The sequence below is a fragment of the Camelus ferus genome, chromosome 11, assembly GCF_009834535.1.
Source record: "Camelus ferus isolate YT-003-E chromosome 11, BCGSAC_Cfer_1.0, whole genome shotgun sequence".
NCBI lineage: Eukaryota > Metazoa > Chordata > Mammalia > Artiodactyla > Camelidae > Camelus > Camelus ferus.
The window spans coordinates 31,946,461-31,967,422 of NC_045706.1; the positions used below are offsets into that span (position 1 = coordinate 31,946,461).

At 38.8% G+C, this 20,962-nt stretch overlaps 1 protein-coding gene across 2 annotated transcripts in view; it reads right to left on the minus strand.

The window, feature by feature from the left end:
* Window positions 1-11,557, minus strand: part of TNKS2 (tankyrase 2) — a 56,990-nt gene extending 45,433 nt beyond the window's left edge. Inside the window, exon 1 of one of the 2 annotated variants that reach the window (XM_032491329.1) lies at window positions 11,060-11,557. In XM_032491329.1, coding sequence (XP_032347220.1) covers window positions 11,060-11,258 — 199 coding nt within the window. In that variant the 5' untranslated portion in view covers window positions 11,259-11,557. The remainder of the gene's footprint in view (window positions 1-11,059) is intronic. The other variant, XM_032491328.1, reaches the window with a different exon arrangement.
* Between the last annotated feature and the right edge of the window lie 9,405 nt (window positions 11,558-20,962).

Consider the following 20,962-nt stretch of genomic DNA (forward strand, 5'->3'; position numbering starts at 1 on the left):
AAATACCAATATGTGTCTTGTTTGCTGCAAAATATCCAATGCCTATTACACAGCTGGCTCTCACAGAGTTGCAAATTAACTGAATTCAATTTAAAATAATACTATTCAGGTTGAATCCTAGTTCTCCTTCACAAAGATCCAAAGGAAATTATCCCTATATTCCAGAGGCATCTCTTAGAAACAGTCTGAAAAATACTGCTACATCAATGGTCACTACAGGACAAACAAATACCTATCTATATCTATACCTACATATGTATATCTACCTATATCTATATCTGTATCTCCTATTCTGTACCTTCCTTTAAAAAAAATCTAGAAATAAACTATTATCAGCATCTATTTTATGGATTTCAAGTATCAAAACTTAACAGTTTTTTTCTCATGAGTAGTTAGTAGTTGTTTCTAATCTTTTGCTACTGCATACAATGTTGACAGGAGTAACTAAAGAGAGAAGAGAAAACTGACAGCATCTGGTGACTTCTTTAATTTGGGTAAAGGAGAGAAGGAATGGAGATGATTATCAGATACCTAAGATACAAGGTAAAAAAAGAGGTTTTGTGAGATAAGGTAATTTGCTTTTGGAAATGCTGAGTTTGAAAAACAAATACCCAGAAAGTAGAAGGTTCTGGGCATCTTGAACTAAGGAAATTAGTCTGAGCTAGAGACTGACATTTTGGAGTCATGACCATAAAGATGGTGTTTGAAGCTATGCACAAAAATAAATGAAGTTGGAGTAGGGAGTACTAATTTTCTACCTGTTTTGTTGAAAGTAGTGTACTTTTATCTAAGATCTATGTGTTCTCACCTTGCACTGTGGTCCTTTCTTACCTTTTCAAGGTCTTCATTTGCTCCTCACCCACATCAATCTCTCCCTTTCCACCAGATCATTCCTAACAGTATGTAATATGTTTTGTATCTTCCATTTTATTATTATTTTATTCACATTTCCATTTCTCTGCTTCCCTGCATTTTCAAACCATTAAGGACTGTCACCAATTCTTTATCTTCCATTTACATTTCTCCCAAATATAGTTTGGGTTCTTCTTTACAACTGCTTTCATCAAGGCCAGTAACAATCTCCATGTCTCCAAGCCCAAAGAACATGTATGTCCTCATCTGACTAGACCTCTCAGCGATATTTAATGACTACTCCCTCCTCCTTGAAACATCCTCCCCAGAGTTTCCATGACATCAGACATTCCTGGTTTTCCGTATCTATTCATTTAACAAACGATCAGGGAATATCAACTATGTAATGAACATTTTTCTGGGACATACCAGTGAACAAAACAGATGAAATCTCTGCCTTTGAGGAGTTTCTATTCTATGGAGGTGAGGGAGATAAAAAATAAATGCATAAAACAAGTATATTAGAAAGTAACTAGAAAAAGAGCAGAATAAGGAGTGATCAGGGTGTATGTAGGGGGAGGGGGTCATAAAGTTGAGATTGTGACATTTGATTAAAGATTTCAAAGAAAGAGAGCTAACCTTACTGAGCAACAGTAGGAAAGGCAGAGTGACTGGAGCTGACTGAGGAAGGGGTAGCATAGAGGCAAATGAGATTAGAAGTAATGACAGCCAGCCAGCCAGGTAGAGAGACTTGAAGACCACTGTAAGAACCATGGCTTTTTTACTGTGAGGAAAATGGAGAGTCACTGCAGGGTTTTAAGCAGGTAAATTAAATGATATGACTTATATTTGAAAAATACCCTCTAATTGTTGTGCTGAGACTAGATTTAAGGGGGTTTAGATTAGAAGTAAATCAGACTATGGTGGTTTGGACCATAATGTAATGGCAATTGTCAGAATAATAAGTGGCAGATTCTGGGTACTCTGAAGGTAAAGCTAGCACAGTTTGCTCATAGATTGGATGCAGAGTGAGGGTAAGGGTGAGGAGGTAACAGAGGCTGGGGGCAAGAGAGGAGTCATGGGTGACTCCAAGGTTTCTGGGCTGAGAAACGGAGGGGTGAAGTTTGCATCAACTCAGATTAGGAAGGCTACAGACAAAATAGGTTTGTGGCAGAAGATGAAGAATTCAAATTTTGGACATGTTCTATCTCCCTGGGAGCTTCTTGGTTACTCCACCCAATTTTTAAATGCTGGGATTCCTCAAGACTTGGTTCTCTACCCATTTTCCCCTCTTGGATGATGTCATCTACTCCTATGGCTTTAAGTACCACCTAGATATACACAACCCTCAAATTTAAATCTCCAGGCTAGACTTTTCACCTGAATTCCAGACTGTTTACTGGACATATCTCTACCTGGATCTTTAAAAGGCATCTCAGATTCAACATGTTCCCTAACTTCTCTTCACTTCCACCGACACTGCCCCAACCCAACCACCACTGCCTCCAGCCTGAACTATTGCAAAAATCTCCAACTGGGCCTCTCATTTCTACCTCTGTCCCCAGTGGTCTTTAAAAACAATCATCATAGCATACCCCTGTTCAAAATAATTCATTGGCTTCCCACTGATGCTCTTAGAATAAAATCCAATCACTCTACTGTGGCCTACAAGGCCTGCTGCATGAACTGGCAGTTACCTACTTCCCTAAGTTATAGAACTTCATTACATACCACTCTCCCCTTTCTGAACTATGATCCAGCTTGCTTTCAGTTCATCGAATATGCCAACCTTCAGCATTCAGTGGTACATGCTGCCCATTAGCTTGGACTGTTCCTCCCTTGCTCTCTGCATCCCTCACTTCTACTTACTGTCTAATCTAAATGTCTCCACCTTAGGGAGGCCATCCCTGATCATCCTATCTAAAGCAGTCCATTCTGCACAACCATACATCCAATTCAGTTGGTTTTCCCCTCTCCTCCACTAGAATGCAAGATCTGGAGGAGGAGGAGGATGACAACGACGACTCAGAAACTTTTGTTCATTGTTCACAACAATATCTTCTGGCACTTATTAAAATTTGTAATTACTGTTTTGTACTTATCTCCTAGGCTCTTCAAGTCCACAAAGGGCAGGAGCCATGTCTATCTTAGCTCATCATTACTTCCCCAGGGTCCTTCACACTGCATGGCACATAGCAATGTTGTTATTTGCTGAATTAATATATCACAGCATGAGAAAAGGAGACTGACAATTAAAACTTAGAAACTATGGCACTGTAGAAGCCAAATAGAAAATTTCACAGAGGAAAAGGCCAAATTTGCTGCCACTATGCTCTGACCTGAATCTTCCTTATCACAGCCTGGGCACTGTTGAACACACTGTCCTCCTCATGTAAGCCACTCACAGCTGCCCCAATCAGTGGTTCTGCTATCCCACCCACTTAGCATCCATTCGGAAGAAACACTTTTAGAAGAAACTTCTTAAGTTGGAGAGTAAGAAAAAAGGAATCAAAATAAGAAAAATTAGTAAAGATATCTCTTCCTTTGGAAAGTTACTTAATGTAACCAAGCACTTAGAGAAGGATCACTATTTCTTCAGTGGTAATCAACACATCTGAAGAAATCAAAGTGGCAACTCACAGAGTAACTTCCAAAAAACGGAGTGTGAGGTGGGCACTATCTCTAGTTGTTACAAGAGATGGAGTCAATTAATAAGATAACTGTTCCAAAGGATTGGTGACCTGAAGAAAGGTCAAGTCTGAAGAAAGGTCAAGTGTAGCCTTTTGTAAAAATATCATTGGGAACAGAAGAAGGTTGCTTCATTTTGCACAGCAAAGGAAACCATAAGCAAAACAAAAGGACAACATTAGGAATGAGAGAAAATATTTGCAAATGATGTGACTGACAAAGGCTTAATTTCCAGAATATATAAACAGCTCATACAACTTAATAATAATAAAAAAAAAAAAGAGCCAATCCAAGAATGGGAAGATCTAAACAAGCAATTCTTCAATGCAGACATACAAATGGCCAATACATGAAAAAAATGCTCAGTACCGCTAATTATCAGAGAAAACAAATCAAAACTACAATGAAGTATCATCTCACACCAGTCAGAATGGCCATCATTCAAAAGGCCACAAATGACAAATGCTGGAGAGGCTGTGGAGAAAAGGGAACCCTCCTATGCTGCTGGTGGGAATGCAGTTTGGTACAGCCACTGTGGAAAACAGTATGGAGATTCCTCAAAAGACCAGGAATAGACTTAACCTATGACCCAGGAATCCTGCTTCAAAATGACACCTGCACCCTAATGTTCATAGCAGCACTATTTACAATAGCCAAGACAGGGAAACAGCCTAAATGTCCATCAACAGATGACTGGATAAAGAAGATGTGGTATATTTATACAATGGAATACTATTCAGCCATAAAAACTGACAACATAATGCCATTTGCAGCAACATGGATGTTCCTGGAGAATGTCATTCTAAGTGAAGTAAGCCAGAAAGAGAAAGAAAAATACCGTATGAGATCGCTCATATGTGGAATCTAAAAAAAAAAAAAAAACAAACAAAACATAAATACAAAACAGAAACAGACTCATAGACATAGAATACAAACTTGTGGTTGCCAAGGGGGCGGGGGGTGGGAAGGGACAGACTGGGATTTCAAAATGTAGAACAGATAAACAAGATTATACTGTATAACCCAGGAAAATATATACAAGATCTTAATGGTAGCTCAGAGAAAAAAGTGTGGCAATGAATTATATATACGTTCATGTATAACTGAAAAATTGTGCTCTACACTGAAATTGGATACAACATTGTAAAATGATTATAAATCAATAAAAAAGTTGCGGTATATTTATACAATGGAATGCTACTCAGCCATAAAATAAAATAAAATAAAATAAAGCCATTTGCAGCAACATGGATGGACCTGGAGCTTGTCATTCTAAGTGAAGTAAGCCAGAAAAGGAAAGAAAAATACTATATGATATCACTCATATGTGGAATCTAGAAAAAGAAAGAAGACACTAATGAACTTATCTTCAAAACAGAAACAAACTCATAGACATAAAAAAAAAAATTACAGTTACCAGTGGGGAAAGGGGGTGGGAAGGGATACACTGGGAGTTCGAGATTTGCAAATATTAACTACTACTATATAAAATAAATAAACAAGTTTCTTCTGTATAGCACAGGGAACTATGTTCAATATCTTGTAGTAACCTATAATGAATAAGAATAGGAAAAGGAATATACCTATGTGTATCTATGACTGAAACATTACACTGTACATCAGAAATCAACACACTGTAACTGACTATACTTCCATTCAAAAAAAAAGAAGAGGGTTGCCTCAAACCAGAGTTAAAGAGAGACAGAACCAATACCGATGTGTATGACTAAACACTGAAACTGAAATTTTAGCTAAGGAGGAGATATGGGTAGACAGGTTAAGGTGATTTTATCTACATAGTTACCAACAGTCCAAGACACAGATAACTTCTACTTCAATAACTGTAGCAAATGCCTCCCTAGCCTTTAAGATGTCTGAAACCGGTCTAGAGTGACAGAAATCAGCATGTTTTCAAGCCACATTGTAAGGACTATAATATGTGTGTAGAAGTCATCCTGAAAGAGTAGACAGTTTGAGATTTTCAATGTTTGAAGCCATTTCTCGACATGAAAGGACATTATTTACAGGGGGTCAGTAGATAGCTTTTTCAAATTTTAAAATATACTGTTGGAAGTTTGGTAAAACCTTTAAATTTAAGTGGCTTCCCAAACTTTGAGGGCTAATTCCTGATGAAATCCACATTCTTACAGTCTCGAGTTTCAAAGCACTTTTGTTAAGTACTCATTTCTTGAAGAAAAAATAGCTTTGCAAGGTACATTCTGATCATGCTCTCACTGGCCAGGTACAACATGAATAGGCATATCTTTAGAGTCAATGCCAATCTCCATATACTGAGGATCTCTTTACAAAGGAATCAGAAGGCTACAGTTAGAAGTCATGGCTGCTCAGGATACATTGTGGTTGATTTTCTAATTATGGAACAGCAGTCATCTTCAAATATAAAAATTCTGATGAAATCGTACATTGAGTTTGAATCTACTATAAAGCCCTGACAACAAAACAAGACAGGTTTATCTGGAAAGTAAATTTGCGGATCAATAAACTGTGTTACTTAAAGGCAGTTATTGGGTTCTGTTCATTTCTGTTAACTGGCCAAGGCCATTATCTGGCATGTAGGAGGAAATGATAAACATCTGTGTAGTGCATGTCTAATACTTTGTTGGAACAGTAAGCAAATGACCGACAGAAAAAATGGAATTAATGATTTCTGGCCACTAAGAAAAGCAGTCTATTCTATTTCTCTTGTCAAGTTTCATTATCTTTGAGATGCCATTCGTTTCAGCAGCCCCAGGAACTGTCCTGCCAACCATGACTATTGTTAACAGTAACATGTTTTGCTGCTATACAGGGAAACATGCTTTCATCTGAAAGGCTTCCAAAAAGCTGTGAAGCACTGGAAGTCACTATAGAGAAATCGACTTACACTCTTAGGAACCACTACCTCCCCTTTTTTACAGTCCAAAGGTGGAATGGGCCATTGATGACGCAGCTGGTCCAATATGAAAAGAGAGTGATGTCTTACCAATCTAAAGGCAGGCTGGTGTCACACAGGGCATTGTCAGAAGGAAACGTTCAAAAACAGAAAACGTCAATAAATGCCATGAAACAGAGAAGGCTCCTGTCGTCTAGTGGACGAGAATGTATAATCAAGAAGCCTTTAGCTTGACTTACACCATCAGGACTTTTGTCAGATTTACGTAAGGGACGTCATTTTAAACTTCTCTTTTACTATTAACTTTAGTTTACTAAGAACGAGAAAAAATACTTCCTGCATATATTTCTTGAGCATGAGGAATACATAGGAAGTTTTGCCTAGCTCAGTTTGGGACAAACAGTCTAGTCAGACTAGGAGAAACTTGGAAAACGATGCCATGGCCTCTGGGGAGATGAAATTCTGACAATCTAAATGTGGAAGTACTGAAACAAGTACTCCAAACTCGTTGTTACTGAAATCAACTGCCTACTTCTAAATCCAGCAAGACCTGAGGAAAAAGGTATAGCTCAAGTCTTGATAACATACTGGGAGATCTGATAAATAAACTAAAAAAAAATCTGAAATCGTAAATAGACTGTTTTTATTTGATAGTGGGGTTTTCTACTCTTGCAGAATTTAATTCTCCCCCACAGCAAAAACCAATCCTGGACACAACAGTTCATAATTTTATTCCTACATAAGAAATATGGTTACATTTTGTGCATCTCTCAAACTTATGATGTTGGCCTACAGCCAAAAGAAGGAAATGCTTTGGAAACAGTATTGAAGGTCTTCAAATAGCACCATTTTGGTACAAGTTATCAATGGCAATCACAAAAACTAAATCTCTGGTAGCTGAATTGTCAAACCCTCAAATTAAAGGAATCATTCCACTTTCTTACATAACTCAGATTCTGACCTATTGGTCCAACTGCCTACCCTATACAGAAGTCCTTTCACACTATCTCTGAGAGGTGCCAATCCAGCCACTGTTTGGAGACTTCCAGCCAAGCCCTCAGTTGAGTAGATTGTTAAAGGCAGTCTGACTCCTTGTAATCTTTCACCTACTGGCCCTAGTTTTGACTGCCACAGCCACCTAGTCATACTTACTTTTCTACTTGACTATCTTCAACATATATGAAGACAACAACATTGATTGACCTTGGTTTTCGTTCATCTCTAGAATAAATAACTCTAGTTTTGATATCAGTTGCTTGTATAATAAATTCCAGATGCTCTAATTCCACTTCCTTCTTTCAAAAAAAAAAAAAAGCCCTCTTATATGCAATTCACACAGTTGAATATAATAATCAAAGTTAAGTCTGACAGGCCAATGTACATGGCTGAGTAGCATACCACAAATATAGGACAGTAACATACTACAAATACAAAACAAGCATTACCTTTTTAGCTAGAACTAACAATGCAAGCCTTTTCAACTTGTCATTCTCCAACTACATACACACACCCACCATCTCTATACCTGAATTCCTTGAACCTAGTAAATTATTTTACATACTTTTCTACTGAATGATATCTCTCTGCATACTCCAAAGAGTATTTAAGATTCTCAAGCCAGGGAATTCTACTCTCCCCACGTCTGTCCCCTGAGTTCTAAGATTCTAGAGAATGCTATTTCTGTCTTTCTTTGACTATACTGGATGATAAGATGACTCTCCCAAAGTTCCTGACCCTCTTCATCTTTCAGAAATAAATTCAGAGAAACAATCTCTTCTACTGAAATCTGCTGTTTTCTAGGGGATTATACTGTCAAGAATTTCAGATGCTACTGCTTTTAGCAAAATTAGGGCTGCAGCCTCCTTACCACCAACTTGCCTCTACAAGTTTTGTGATGTGTCACAAAAAAAACATTCAGATCCTGTGTGTGGTGGGGAGGGTAAGTAAGGAGTTGGTGGCAGGGGGATTGAAGAGGAAAAAATTTTTCTCATAAGAAGTGACTTCTTAGAAGCATACTTATCTAAGAAGTGTAATCTAGTTCAAAACAAAAAGCACCTAATATGAAAAAAGCTCCTGTTTATGTTGATTATGAGGGCTGGCAAGAGATTATTCTTTTAATTGAACTAAATATTTTAGATAAAAAGACAGACCAAGTTTTTTCTAAACTGTTATATTCTGATTAATTTTCCTTGGTCTGCACAGACCTCCCATTCCTCCTGTTCCTTCGAAGTCAAAACAAAAAGGCAAAACCATGTCTATCCCCCACCAATAAAAACCTCCAAACTTTAACTGGTTAAAGGGGAAAAAAAAGATTTTTCTCCCATAGCTTACAAGGTACAAACACAAGAAACTGCTCGGACAGGCAGTCACAGAATCCCACCACCTCCACTGAGCTTCCAATGACATGCTTATATGCACATCAACATGACTGATAACTTACCACCAACAAAGAGTTTATAAAATGTATTCACACATTAAGAGAAAATGCAGTTGGATGTATTTATTTAAAAATTAAAAACAGATTCTCTCAATCTAATTAATAATTTAGGTTGAATTTACAAAGCAAATTTAAAAAAAAGTTTCTTATATATCTGGGCTTAAATATAGGGCTTTAAAGCTCCGGTTTAATGTAGACTATTAGTAATTTTTATTTTATTACTTCTTTTTATACTTTAAATTCTTAATCTTATAACCTGTACCTGATAGTTTGGGTAAACTGTGAGGGGTAGTTCCTAAAGTAAGTTTTCCATTTCCATCTGAACAAATCAAGTGAAATCTATGTAAAAAGTACTTTGAAATGTTGGGACAGAACTGAGGATGGGATGGTTGGGAGGAACAATAAGAAGCTAATCTATAACCTTAAATCTGTAAATATTACTATTTTCAGATATGAACTCATTAATACAACAAATTCTTGAAAGGTAGCAACTAAGATCTTTCTTGGTTATTTTTACCCCACAGATCAAGTGAACAGAATCTAAGTAACACTACCCCTTGGATTATGTATCATTTAGTTATGACAGTTTGCCAAATCAGTTGTTTAAATATTGACTACATGGACATACAGAACAATCCAAATTAGCTGAGGAAAGGCAGCATTGATGAAAAAAATTTTCAGCAAGAAGAGTAACCGGGAGATTTGACTTTAGTATTTTTCTCCCTTCCCCTTCTGCTGCCCACAAGCTGTTTCTAGTTCTTCCACCAAAGGTCCCAAAGCTTCTTGCTTAAAAGCCTCCCCAGTGAAATTTGTAATTTATCAAGAAAGCGTATCTCCCAGTAGTGGTCACATTTCAAAACAGGTACAGGTTAAAAAAAAAAAAAAAATCTCCCGTTGGTACAAAGTGTAAAACCAATGTCTGTGAACAAGGAAATTTTTCTTATGCTCCTTCTCTGCTCATCATTCCTACTCCAAAAACCCAGAATGCTTTAAAACACTGCTTTTTTTTTTTTCTTTTTCCGTAGATAATATATATTTCTTAAGCTGAAGTGTAGTCGCTTTACCCTGTTGTATTAGATTCCGGTGTACAGCATGGTGGTTCAGATACACACATATATTCCTTTTCCTATTATTTTTCATCACAGGGTTATTACAAGACATTAAATACAGTTCCCTGTGCTATAAGGTAGGATCTTGTTTACTTTAAATATAGTTAAAAAGCTGCTTTTGCGAAAAATTATTTTAAACGATCAGTAATACACGAAATGAGAAAATCAGGATTATCGGAAATACAAGAAATCTACTCCCACTTTCAATCGCGCATGGCTCACTTGAGGATAGCGACCGTCAGTCACTATCTTTCATCGAAGTAAAATGTACAAATGCTTTATAGAAATAACCTGTGTCTCATCTCTAGTTTTTAAATTCAATTAAATCTAATACGCTTATATCATAAAGTGAATCTAGTAAATATTAAAAGAAAGTAATTCAAACGATCCGAATCTCAGAATGCGGCGAGGTTAGTCCCAATTTAATAGATCCAAGCTTGAGTACCTGCACCATTTTTCCTCATTTTACTACTTTCCACCCCACTAGTGTGTGCCTGGCAGAGACTACCTGCCTGCATCCAGTCTAAGTCAGATATCAGTTCTCTCCAACTAGGCTAGTTACTGTTCTAGACTCTCCAGAAACTTTCTAATGACTAACTACCCTGATAAACCTGTTAACGTTAACGTGTCAGTGGTCAGCTAAACTCCTCCTCCTAAATTACATCCTTGCATTTTACAAAAGACTTTAACCCAAAGGATTGATACGCGTTACAGAGAAAAGCGCAAGAAAGATAGATTGCGGAGATAATGGCCTTTAAAAATCACAAGGTCTACTACGTCCCCTACTCTTTCTTGTGTGTAGAGGCCTTTTAAGGTAGTAAGACCGGAAGTTGGTACAGGTATTGTTGATACAAAACAAAGAAGAAAAAAAAAAACTTCCAGTGAGTGTGGCACGCTCGCCCGCTAGTCCCCTACCCCCAATCTCCCCAGTCCCCAGTCGACGACCTCGAGATGGCTGGGACCGGAGTCCTAGCGGGGAAGGCCGGGGGCTGGGGGCTACTGTGCCTGGTTTCGGGCCTGCGAGCCCGGGTGCGCAGGTGGGGTCTGGGACGAGGCGAGGAGGCGCTGGCCCCGGGTTACCTGCGGCGAAGTGGAGCGGGGTGGACTTCCTGCCCGCCGTGTCGCGGCTGTTCACCTTCTCGGGTGTCACCAGCCTCTTGACTCGCTCCACGTCCCCGTTGCGGCACGCCTCGAACAGCTCGCGGGCCGCCGGCTCCACGGCCTCAGCCGCCGCGCCCGCGCAGGCCGCGCCCCCGCCCGCGCAGCGGCGGCCCGACATGATCCTGGCCGCCGCCGCCGCCAGCAGCAGCGCCAGCAACGGCAGCAGGAGCCCCGGCCCCGCGAGCAGGAGGGCGAGGCCCCCCGGAGGAGACGCGCTCAGGGCCCGGGCCGCACGGCTTCCCGCTGTCACCAGGCTCGGCGCAGTCCCATGGCCGCGCCGCCGCGCGCCCCTCGCTCGGCCCCGCGACCCCCAACTGCCCCGCGGCGGCAGAGGCGCCGCAAACCCGCCGTTCGAGATCTGAAGCGACGCGGCGGCGGAAGCTGGCAAGGCCGCTCCTGCCAGCTCCGCCGAGCCCTGGGAGCGCCCGTGACGTCCAGCCGCGCATGCGCAGTGGTCATAGACTGGCGGGGCCGGTTTCGGCGAGCGCAGCGCGGAGGGGCTTGTGGGAAATGTGAGGCGAGCGCCTCTGGCCGCGGGAGGAGAAGGGGCTTTATTCCACCGCCATCTTTGTGGTGGGATTCCCTGAGGTCGAAAAGAGTTTGCTCATTGTCATTTGTAAAGAGTGGATTTCCTGATCTGAATTTCCTTATTGCTGTTAAACTGAAAAGAACCCTTGGAAGTTTTCCCCCTATCTTGCATATTTTTTTGAACTTCTTATGTGGAATTTACCCATTTTTTCAACTTCCACAATCCCTTTCTCTTCGGGGATTTTTTTTTTTTTTCTTTTTCTCCCCACTGTCTCTTCCCTTACCCCACAGCTGCTGTTTTGTTGTTTCTTGTGAGCCACTTTTTGGAAATGAATGAGTTGCTTGATGGGAAGGTTGGATGAGCCGCCCCAAGACCATTTAAAGACAATTAGGAAAGTGATGAAAGTTTGTTCCAATTCCAAGTAATTGAGAGACATGGCTCAGATTAATTACTCATTCCGTGGGTGTTAACTCAGGACTAACTGAAGGGCCCATCATAAATCAGTATTATGCTGACTTAGCTGAAGTGTGGGCATACTGGGTATACACATTGCTGACAAAGTTTAATGAGTTGAGGATTTTTACTTACCGTTACAGCAAGAAAAGCACATAATTAATTATCGCTTAAGGTAGTAATGCAGCTGTTATTGATCATTCCCTACTCTATACCCTGGTCTTAAGAAACTGTTCAAAAGAAAGGTATGCTTACATAAAATTATACGTGTTGACCTTTGGCGTGTAGACAAGCTTCCCATCCCCCACTCTGCACCCCCTCCTCCCCACCACCCCAGTCTTAACCTGTTTTTCAGCAAATTCAGTTTTTGTTCGGAATGTCTACTCACTGTTGTGCTAAAAGATACAGGTTGTACACTTTGGAGAGTATTTTAATAAACATGCAAATTATGTAATTATACATGTACATAATAATACATTAAGTATAGGTTTGAATTATGTTGTATATTAATAAATGGATATCCATGAATGCACCCAAGAACTAGAAAAAGACCAATACTATTGCATCTATCATTTTTCTTTCATATTTTATCCTCTTGACAAATATATTTTCCAATTTTATTCCTTGTTTACTGATTTGTATTTATTAATCCTTTCCCATGTGTGTATTCCATTCCTCAACAACATATTGTTCAGTTTTGTTTTTGAGCTTTATAAAAATATGTCTGAGCTCTTTTTTCACTTGGGATGTTTGTAAGACTCATGCATTCATTTTCATTGTTTTATAAAGTTGCCTTGTGTGAGTATACCACAGATTTACAATTCAACTGGCCTTTGGTTTGTTTCCAGTTTTTTTGTTATAAACAATAGTGCTATGAACATTCTTATGCATTCTTCTGGTGCACATGTGCAAGTATTTAAAATGAGAGGCACTGAAACTTTTTGACCACTACTTACAAGAATATATATGCACCTCGTGTAAGAAATGCACTTGGTGTCTTCAACAGTAAACACACACACACACACACACACACACGTATGTATGTGTGTGTTTATATATATATATAAAACAAAGGTTTCACAAAATAATGAAACAATATTCACTTCTCCAGTGTTTAGAACTATGACTCTCAGTTAATGGATTACAGAACTCACAAATGAGTGGTGACACAAGGTTTAAAAATCACTGCAGGAGTGGACTACCCAGTGGAGTCACTCAATCATAGGGAATGAACGTTCCACTTTACAAGGTAAAGCCAAATCATTTTTCAGAGAGATTGTTTATAATATACATGCACATCAGCAGAGTGCAGGAGTTTTTAAAATCTCTGCCCTCATCAACCCTTGGTATTGTCTAATCATTTTTTTCCAATACAGTGGGTGTGAATAGTATCTCAAAGAGGCCTTAGTCTACATTTTCAAAAATACCAAATTTCTAAATTTCTCGTTAAAGAAATACAAATCAAAACCACTATGAGATATTACTTCACACTCATAAGGATGACTACTATTAAAAAAAATGAGAAAATAAGAAGTGTTGGTAAGTTTGTGGCAAACTTGGAACCCTTGTGCATTTCTGGTGGGACTGAAAAATGGTACAACTGCTGAGGAAAACTATGGCATTTACTGAAAAAATTTAAAATAGAACTGCCGTATGATCCAGTAATTCCACTTTTGGGCATATGTACAAAAGAATTGAAAGCAGGGTCTTGAGATATTTGTACACTCATGTTCATAGCAGCATTATTCACAATAGCCCAGAGGTGGAAGCAACCCAAATGTTCATGAACAGATGAATGGATAAACAAAATGTGGTGTATACATACAATAAAACATTTTTCAGCCTTAAAAAAGGAAACCTGTCCTATACAACAACATGGATGAACTTTGAGGACATGGTGCTAAGTGAAATAAGCTAGTCACAAGAAGACAAATACTATATGTTTCCACTTATATAAGGTGTATTAGTTTGTTAGGGCTGCCATAATACAATACTGCAGAGTGGGTAGCTTAAACCACAGAAATTTATTTTCAGCAGTTTTTGAGGCTAGAAGTCCAAGGTCAAGGTGGTGGCAGATTTGATTTCTTCTGAGGCCTCTCTCCTTGACTTGCAGAAAGCCATTTTCTCACTGTATCCTCACATTGCCTTTCCTCTGTTCATGTGAATCCCTGGTGTCTATGTGTCCAAATTTCCTCTTTTTATAAAAAGACATGAGTCAGATTGGGTTAGGGCCCATCCATATGACCTCTTTTAACCTTAATTTCCTTATCTCCAGATACAATCACATTTAGAGGTACTCTAAGGCTGCAGCATATGAATTTTGGGTGCCCCCCCACAATTCAGCCCATAAAATGAGGTATCCAGTGTAGACAGAAGTGGAGAGGAGAGTAGCGTGGTGTTTACCAGGGACTGGGGAAAAGAAGAAATGAGTTGTTGAATGAGTATTAGAGGTACAGTTTTGCAAGATAAAAAAAGTTCTGGAGATCTGTTGCATAATATGAATATATTTAACACTACTGAACTGTGCCAAACTGTATAATAATAATTTGTTGTGGAGGTTTTCTAGATGGTCTTATTATCTGTGAATGTGAGTGCGTGAAAAAAGTTTCTCCTTTTCCCATCTTAGGCCTTAGGTCTTACTGAGTCGGCTAAGACCTCTAATGTAATGTGGAATAAAAGTATTGATACTGGATATGCTTGTCTTATTCTGTTTTTTAAAGGACATTTAACCTTTTACTATTAAGAATGATGTTTTTAAAAATGCTATTTTTGTTAGTGTTTTGGTGGTTAGACTTTTTTCAGGTAAAAGAGTTTCCTTCTCTTTGCACTTTGCTAAGAATTGTTATCATGAATAGATGTTGAATTTTTATGAAATGCTTCCTTATTTGTTGAGTTTTTTTTAAAAAATCATAATTAGATGTTGAACTTTATCAAATGCTTTTTTCTTACATCTATTGAGACGCATTTTTCTTCTTTAAGCTGTTCGTGTAATCAATTATGTTTATGGATTTTCTAATGTCAAACCAATCAATAATTTAAAACTTTCCCACAAAGTAAACATGGAATCCAGAGAGTTGTTTTGGCACATTCTATCAAACTTTCATAGAATAGATAATTCCAATATTATTCAAACTTTTTCCAAAGAATACAAAAAGAGGAAACACTCCCTAACTCATTTAATGAAGCTATTTTAACCTTGATACCAAAGCAAATAAGGACAAGAAAGGAAAATTACAGGTCGTTTTCAATCATGAACATAGATGTAAAACTCCTAAATAGAAGATAAGCTAACAGAATCTAAAAAGGTGATGAAGAACCAACTGGTGCTTAAATATACTCAATATACTCAAATATAAAAATACTCAAAACAAATACACACACACAAAATAACTCCAGAGTTGTTTTATACGTATAACTAAAGCAACTGTGGGATTGAATCCGACAGTAATTTTCTTAATCGTAAGCAAGATATTTTCCCTTGCCAATCTTTATTCTTCCCTTCATTAAAAGGGAAGTGAACAGCTTAGACTTGGATATGAGTTAAAACAGAAATAAGAAGGTGTAGAAGAAGACTATACCAGGCTGAATATTGTTGTTCCCCTTTGCCCCCAAATTCGTATCCACCCAGAATCTCAGAATGTGACCATGTGAGGATGGAGGCACAGATCGGAATGATGGATATACAAGCCAAGGAATGCCAGAGATTGCAGGCAACCACCAGAAGCTAGAAAGGCAAGAAAGATCTTTCCCTAGAGTCTTCAGAGATAGCACAGCCCTGCTAACACCTTGATTTCAGGCTTCTAGCCTCCAGAATTGTGAGAGAATAAATTTTTTTTTTTTGTTACAGGAAACCCAGTTTGTGGTACTTTGTTATAGCAGTCCTAGGAAATTAATAATAGATTATGGTACTAGAAAGTGGGGTGCTGCTGTAACAAATACCTAAAAATACGGAAGTGATGTTGGAATTGGGTAGTGGGTAGAGGCTGAAAGAATTTTTAAGTGCCTCATAGAAAAAGGCCTAGATTGCCTTGAAGAGATAGTTGGTGGAAATAGAAGTTAAGTGCAGTTGTGGTGAGGGTCCAGAAAGATGTTAACTGTAGAGAAAGTTTCTATTGTCTTAGACCATACACATACCATCACTAACAGAACGGTGCTAGAAATATGAATGATAAAGTGCTCCTGGTGAGGTCCCAGACAGAAACAAGGAACATGGTATTGGACACTAGAGGAAAGGTAATCATCATTACAAAGCAGCAGAAGATTTGGCTGAATTACATTCTACTATTGAGTGAAAATAGAATTTATAAGAGATGAACTTAGATAGATTTTCAAGCAACATGTAGAAGGTGCAGACTGGTTTTTCCTTTTCACTTACAGTAAAATAAGAGAAGAAAGAGAGAAATTGAGAAATACACTGGTAAGGTGAAAGGAACCTGCAAATGATGAATTGGAAAATTCTTAGCATACTCAGCACGCTCTGGAAACAGCGCCAAGGGTGTGGCTGGACAACTGTTTGCTATGGAGATCAGGTGTGTGTGATTTATGGCTCCAATCAGCCATCTCAGTAGCTGCCAGCAATAGAGATGAGGTTATCCAGGAATCTTTGTGCCTAATGATGTGGAGCCTCTTGACATCCACAGAAGATTGACAAGGTTTTGTAGAATTTTACCCCAGCAGAACTCTGCCGACTGGGTGTAAGGGGACAGAGATGGAATGAAATGGAGAAAGAATGACTCAGGGCTGAGCCATGAATGCAGAGGCCAGAGAGGGTGGAGCTGTCAACCTCGGAGGGCTGAGAGGGCAGAGCATCAAACCACAAAAGATTACTCTTAAGCCTTGAAACCTGATAGAATTTGCCTTTTTGGGAGGCGAACTGCTTTAGAGAGGTAATCTCTTTACTCCCCCTTCCCCCCTTTTTTTCCAGTTTAAGAATGGGAATGTCTATCCCATGCCTGCCTCATAATTGTATTTTGGAAGCAGACAGTTTGTTTACTAGTTTCACAGGCCTGTGGATAGAGAAGAACTTTGCTCTACGATGGACCATATCCAGAGTTCCACCCATATCTGATTTAAGTGATTTATATGACAGAATTGGGAATTTTTTTTCTGAGGTGACAATACTTTGGACCTAGATTTAATGCTGGAATGGGTTAAGACTTTGGGGGATTTGGGGATGGAATAAATACATTTTGTACACAGGATGGAGGAGCCAGATGGCAGACTGTACTGAGTTGATTAGTGTCCCCTCTAAAATTGTGTCCAATTTGAACCTCAGAATGTGACCTTATTGGAAATAGGGCCTTTGCCCATGTAATTAAGTTGAGGTCATATTGGATTAGGATGGGCTCTAAATACGATCACTGGAGTCCTTACAAGAAAAGATGAGGACACACAGACACAGACAGAAAAAGATCATGTGAGGATTGCTGGCCACCACCTGTAGCTAGAAGAGGCAAGGAAGTCTCCTCCATAGAGTGATTCCAAGAAAGCATGGCCCTGCCAACACACGGATTTCAGACTTCCGGCTTCCAGAATTTCAAGGGGTTGAATTTCTGTTATTAGAGGCCTCTCAGTTTGTGGTACTCAGTTACAGCAGCCCGAGGAACTGAATACACAGAGCCAGTTGTGAAATAATTGTCAAATGTACAAATGTGTAGGGCTGAAAGCTCACAAGAGCGTGGCAGAGTGGGCAAGTGGGTTAAATGCACAAGTTGTGAGGGAATGAAAAAGGGTTACTAACTGACCTCTGCTCAAGGGTCATGTTGCAGGAGCTTGGGAAGGAGACAGCAACTGCAAAATGATTCAGTGGGAAAGCTTTGGCTTGGCATTTCACTTGCTACCCAATGGGAACTGATTATATGCCTGTTTACTTTTCATTTTTTTTATTCCTTTGAATTCCTCTAGATAAACAGGGATGGTATTTTGGCATTTCAATTTCCATGGTACTTTCAGCTATTTTATGTTCATGACAGAAATTTTGGCATGTTGTGTTATTGCTAAAGTAACACATTTAGACAGAAATACATTCTCATCTTATTTTGTTAAAAAATGTTTGTATGTTTTTCTTTTCACAAAATGTTTGTTTTTGAAAGTTTGGAAAAATAGAGGTTAGCAAAAGGAAAAATATGTTAACAAAGGTTAACACACACTCATTAATGTTTATGTCACAGCTTGTGTTCTTTGGGAAGCTGACTCTGAAGTGGAGATTAGTGTGTAGGATGTTTACTAAGGAACGGTCTTGGGATCAGTACTTGTGGAAGGGAGGAGAAGGAAGCAGGACAGGACAGAGGGAGAAATTGAACTGAGATACAGTCCCAATCAACCATCTTGATGACAAACTCTGGATCTCAGATTGCTCTTCAAAATTGTCCCAAATTTGGGCAAGGGGAACAGACACTTATAACTCCTACTTGATCAGCCATTGGATGAGCTACTCTTGGAGGGGGTATGATCTCGGGTCAGTTTTTTTCTTTTCTTCAGGCAAAGCAGTCCCCAAAGAGGGCTGAGAGCTAAAGGCTGTCTTCCTGAAGCACTTCCAGTGGTTGGGGGAACAAGTCCTCCAGTTCTGGATTGGCATCTGGGCGGCACATTGCAGCATCTACCACATATTGTTACAAAAATTGAGTTAAACATTTTTTGCAATTCATGGCTGCTGTGGACTGAATGTTTGTGTCCTCCCAAAATTCACAGATTGAAGCGCTAATCCCCAATGTGATGATTTTTGGATGTGGGGCCTTTGGAAGGTAATTAGGTCATGAGGCTGGAGTCCTGATAATGGGATTAGTGCCCTTAGAAGAGACATAAGAGAGATGATCTCTGTCTCTACCACTTGAGGATACAGCAACAAGGTGGCACCTGCAAACCAAGAAGAGGGCTCTCACCAGACATGGAATCTGCTGGTCCTTGATCTTCGACTACCAGGCCTCCAGAACTGTGAGGGATGAAATTTGCTGTTAAAGCCACCTTGTCTATGGAAGTTGTTATAATAATCCAAGCTAAGCAGTGGAACTTTATCACCATCCGTTCTGACAACATTCCCTTATTTCATTTTTTTCCCTGTTAACTGAACCTTAGACCGATACTTCTCTCTCTGATATGTTTGGGGTACATCTTTGATTATGTATGTATCTTTGAAAAATATTTAATACTGTTTTGTGTGTTTATGTATTAAATTTATATCTTTGCCCTTCTTTTATGAAATTGCCTTTCCTATATGTGGACTTTATTTTTCTACACAAATATTAGAAAAAAGTTTGATTTCTCCCCAAATTCTGGAATTGTAATTAGAATTGCTTTTATTGATTAATTGGGAGGAAGACCGACATATTTACAGTGTGAATTAAGATTACATTATACTTGTTAGATCATTAGATAACATTAGGTGCAGCTGGGGATACTGGGAAACTTTCTGGTTGAATGATATGGTGTTGCCATTCTGGAGAGCAATCTGTCAATGTTTAATAAAGTTAAATATGTATATATGCTATGATGTAGCAATTCCTCTCAGGAGTTTTTACCCCAGAGAAACTCTTGCACAGATGCACAAGAATGTTCACTGCAGTTGCTTATGGTAGCCAAGAATTGCAGACAACTTACATGTCCATCATAAAGGAATGGATAAGAAAAATATATAAGCATATGATTGAATATGATGCAGAAGGAATGAACTGGGTTTTCATAGAGCAACATGGATAGACGTCGAAAGATTGTACAAAAACTGAAAAAGAATGCAATGATAGTGTAATTTCATGTGTGTAAATTAAGAAATACACAAAATAGGATGTGAGGGTAATCTGGCTGTGGTATCTGTCACCCCATTGATCGTCAGGGTTGATTTGGCTGATCTGGCTGGCTAGGCAGTGTCCCCTTCCTCCCCCACCACTCCAAGTGTGTCCCTCCCAATGCTGCACCCTCGGGCTGGGTCAAAGAGAATGACCTTCCCTGATAGAGGAGAACCATTCTTCTCGGTCAAGGGTAAAGAGTAGCTGCACTCCCCTGCTAGAACCTTCAACCAGCTCTCAGGAAATACACAAAATAATATCACATATTTTCAAGGACAGATATATGTATGAAAGGTAGATTGGAAGAACATACATTAAATAATACATATGTTGGGATGTAGAAAGAAAATGGAACTGGAAACTAGGGTTAGAGATGAAGGGAAACGGCAATAAATACATCAAACAATTTTTAATGGGGATTAACTTGGATGCATAATGATAGCTTGCCATGAAATTAATATTATCAGTTCAATTCTATACACCTGAGGTAAAAAACTGCTAACAGTTCACTAAGGTGTAACACTTTTTGAAAGGATTCTATTTTTATTTTGTAAATATTCTAGGTAGATTGTCTATACCAATATGAAATAAATGAGCTATAATTAACATCTTGCTTCTATCTTTTAAAAAAAAAACTGCACTTTACTTTATTAGGTTAATGCAGCATACATTTACACAAAAGGAGCATTTCTATTTCTATGAAAACCTTACCAAGTTTTTTTTTTTTTGCTTTAATCTTGAATAAAATTTGTTCTCAATGTGCTTCATTAATTGCACATTTATTTTTTATTTTGTATATTTATTTTTCTCATTTATTTCTTGACAATTAGTCCAATGACAAGTTATCTTAATTAAATTCATATTTTGTCAAAGGGCACACTAATTACTATACAGTTGGTATTTAGAGACAATTCTATACTTGATTAAAAAAAAAGAGAGAGGGAAACTCTTATTCAGCAGTCTAACTTCCTGAAGCATAATCAATAGTTGCACTGGAGGGGAAGCCAGCTCTTACACTTTGTGGCTGGGACCGCTATTTTTAGCATGGCCAGAGTACCT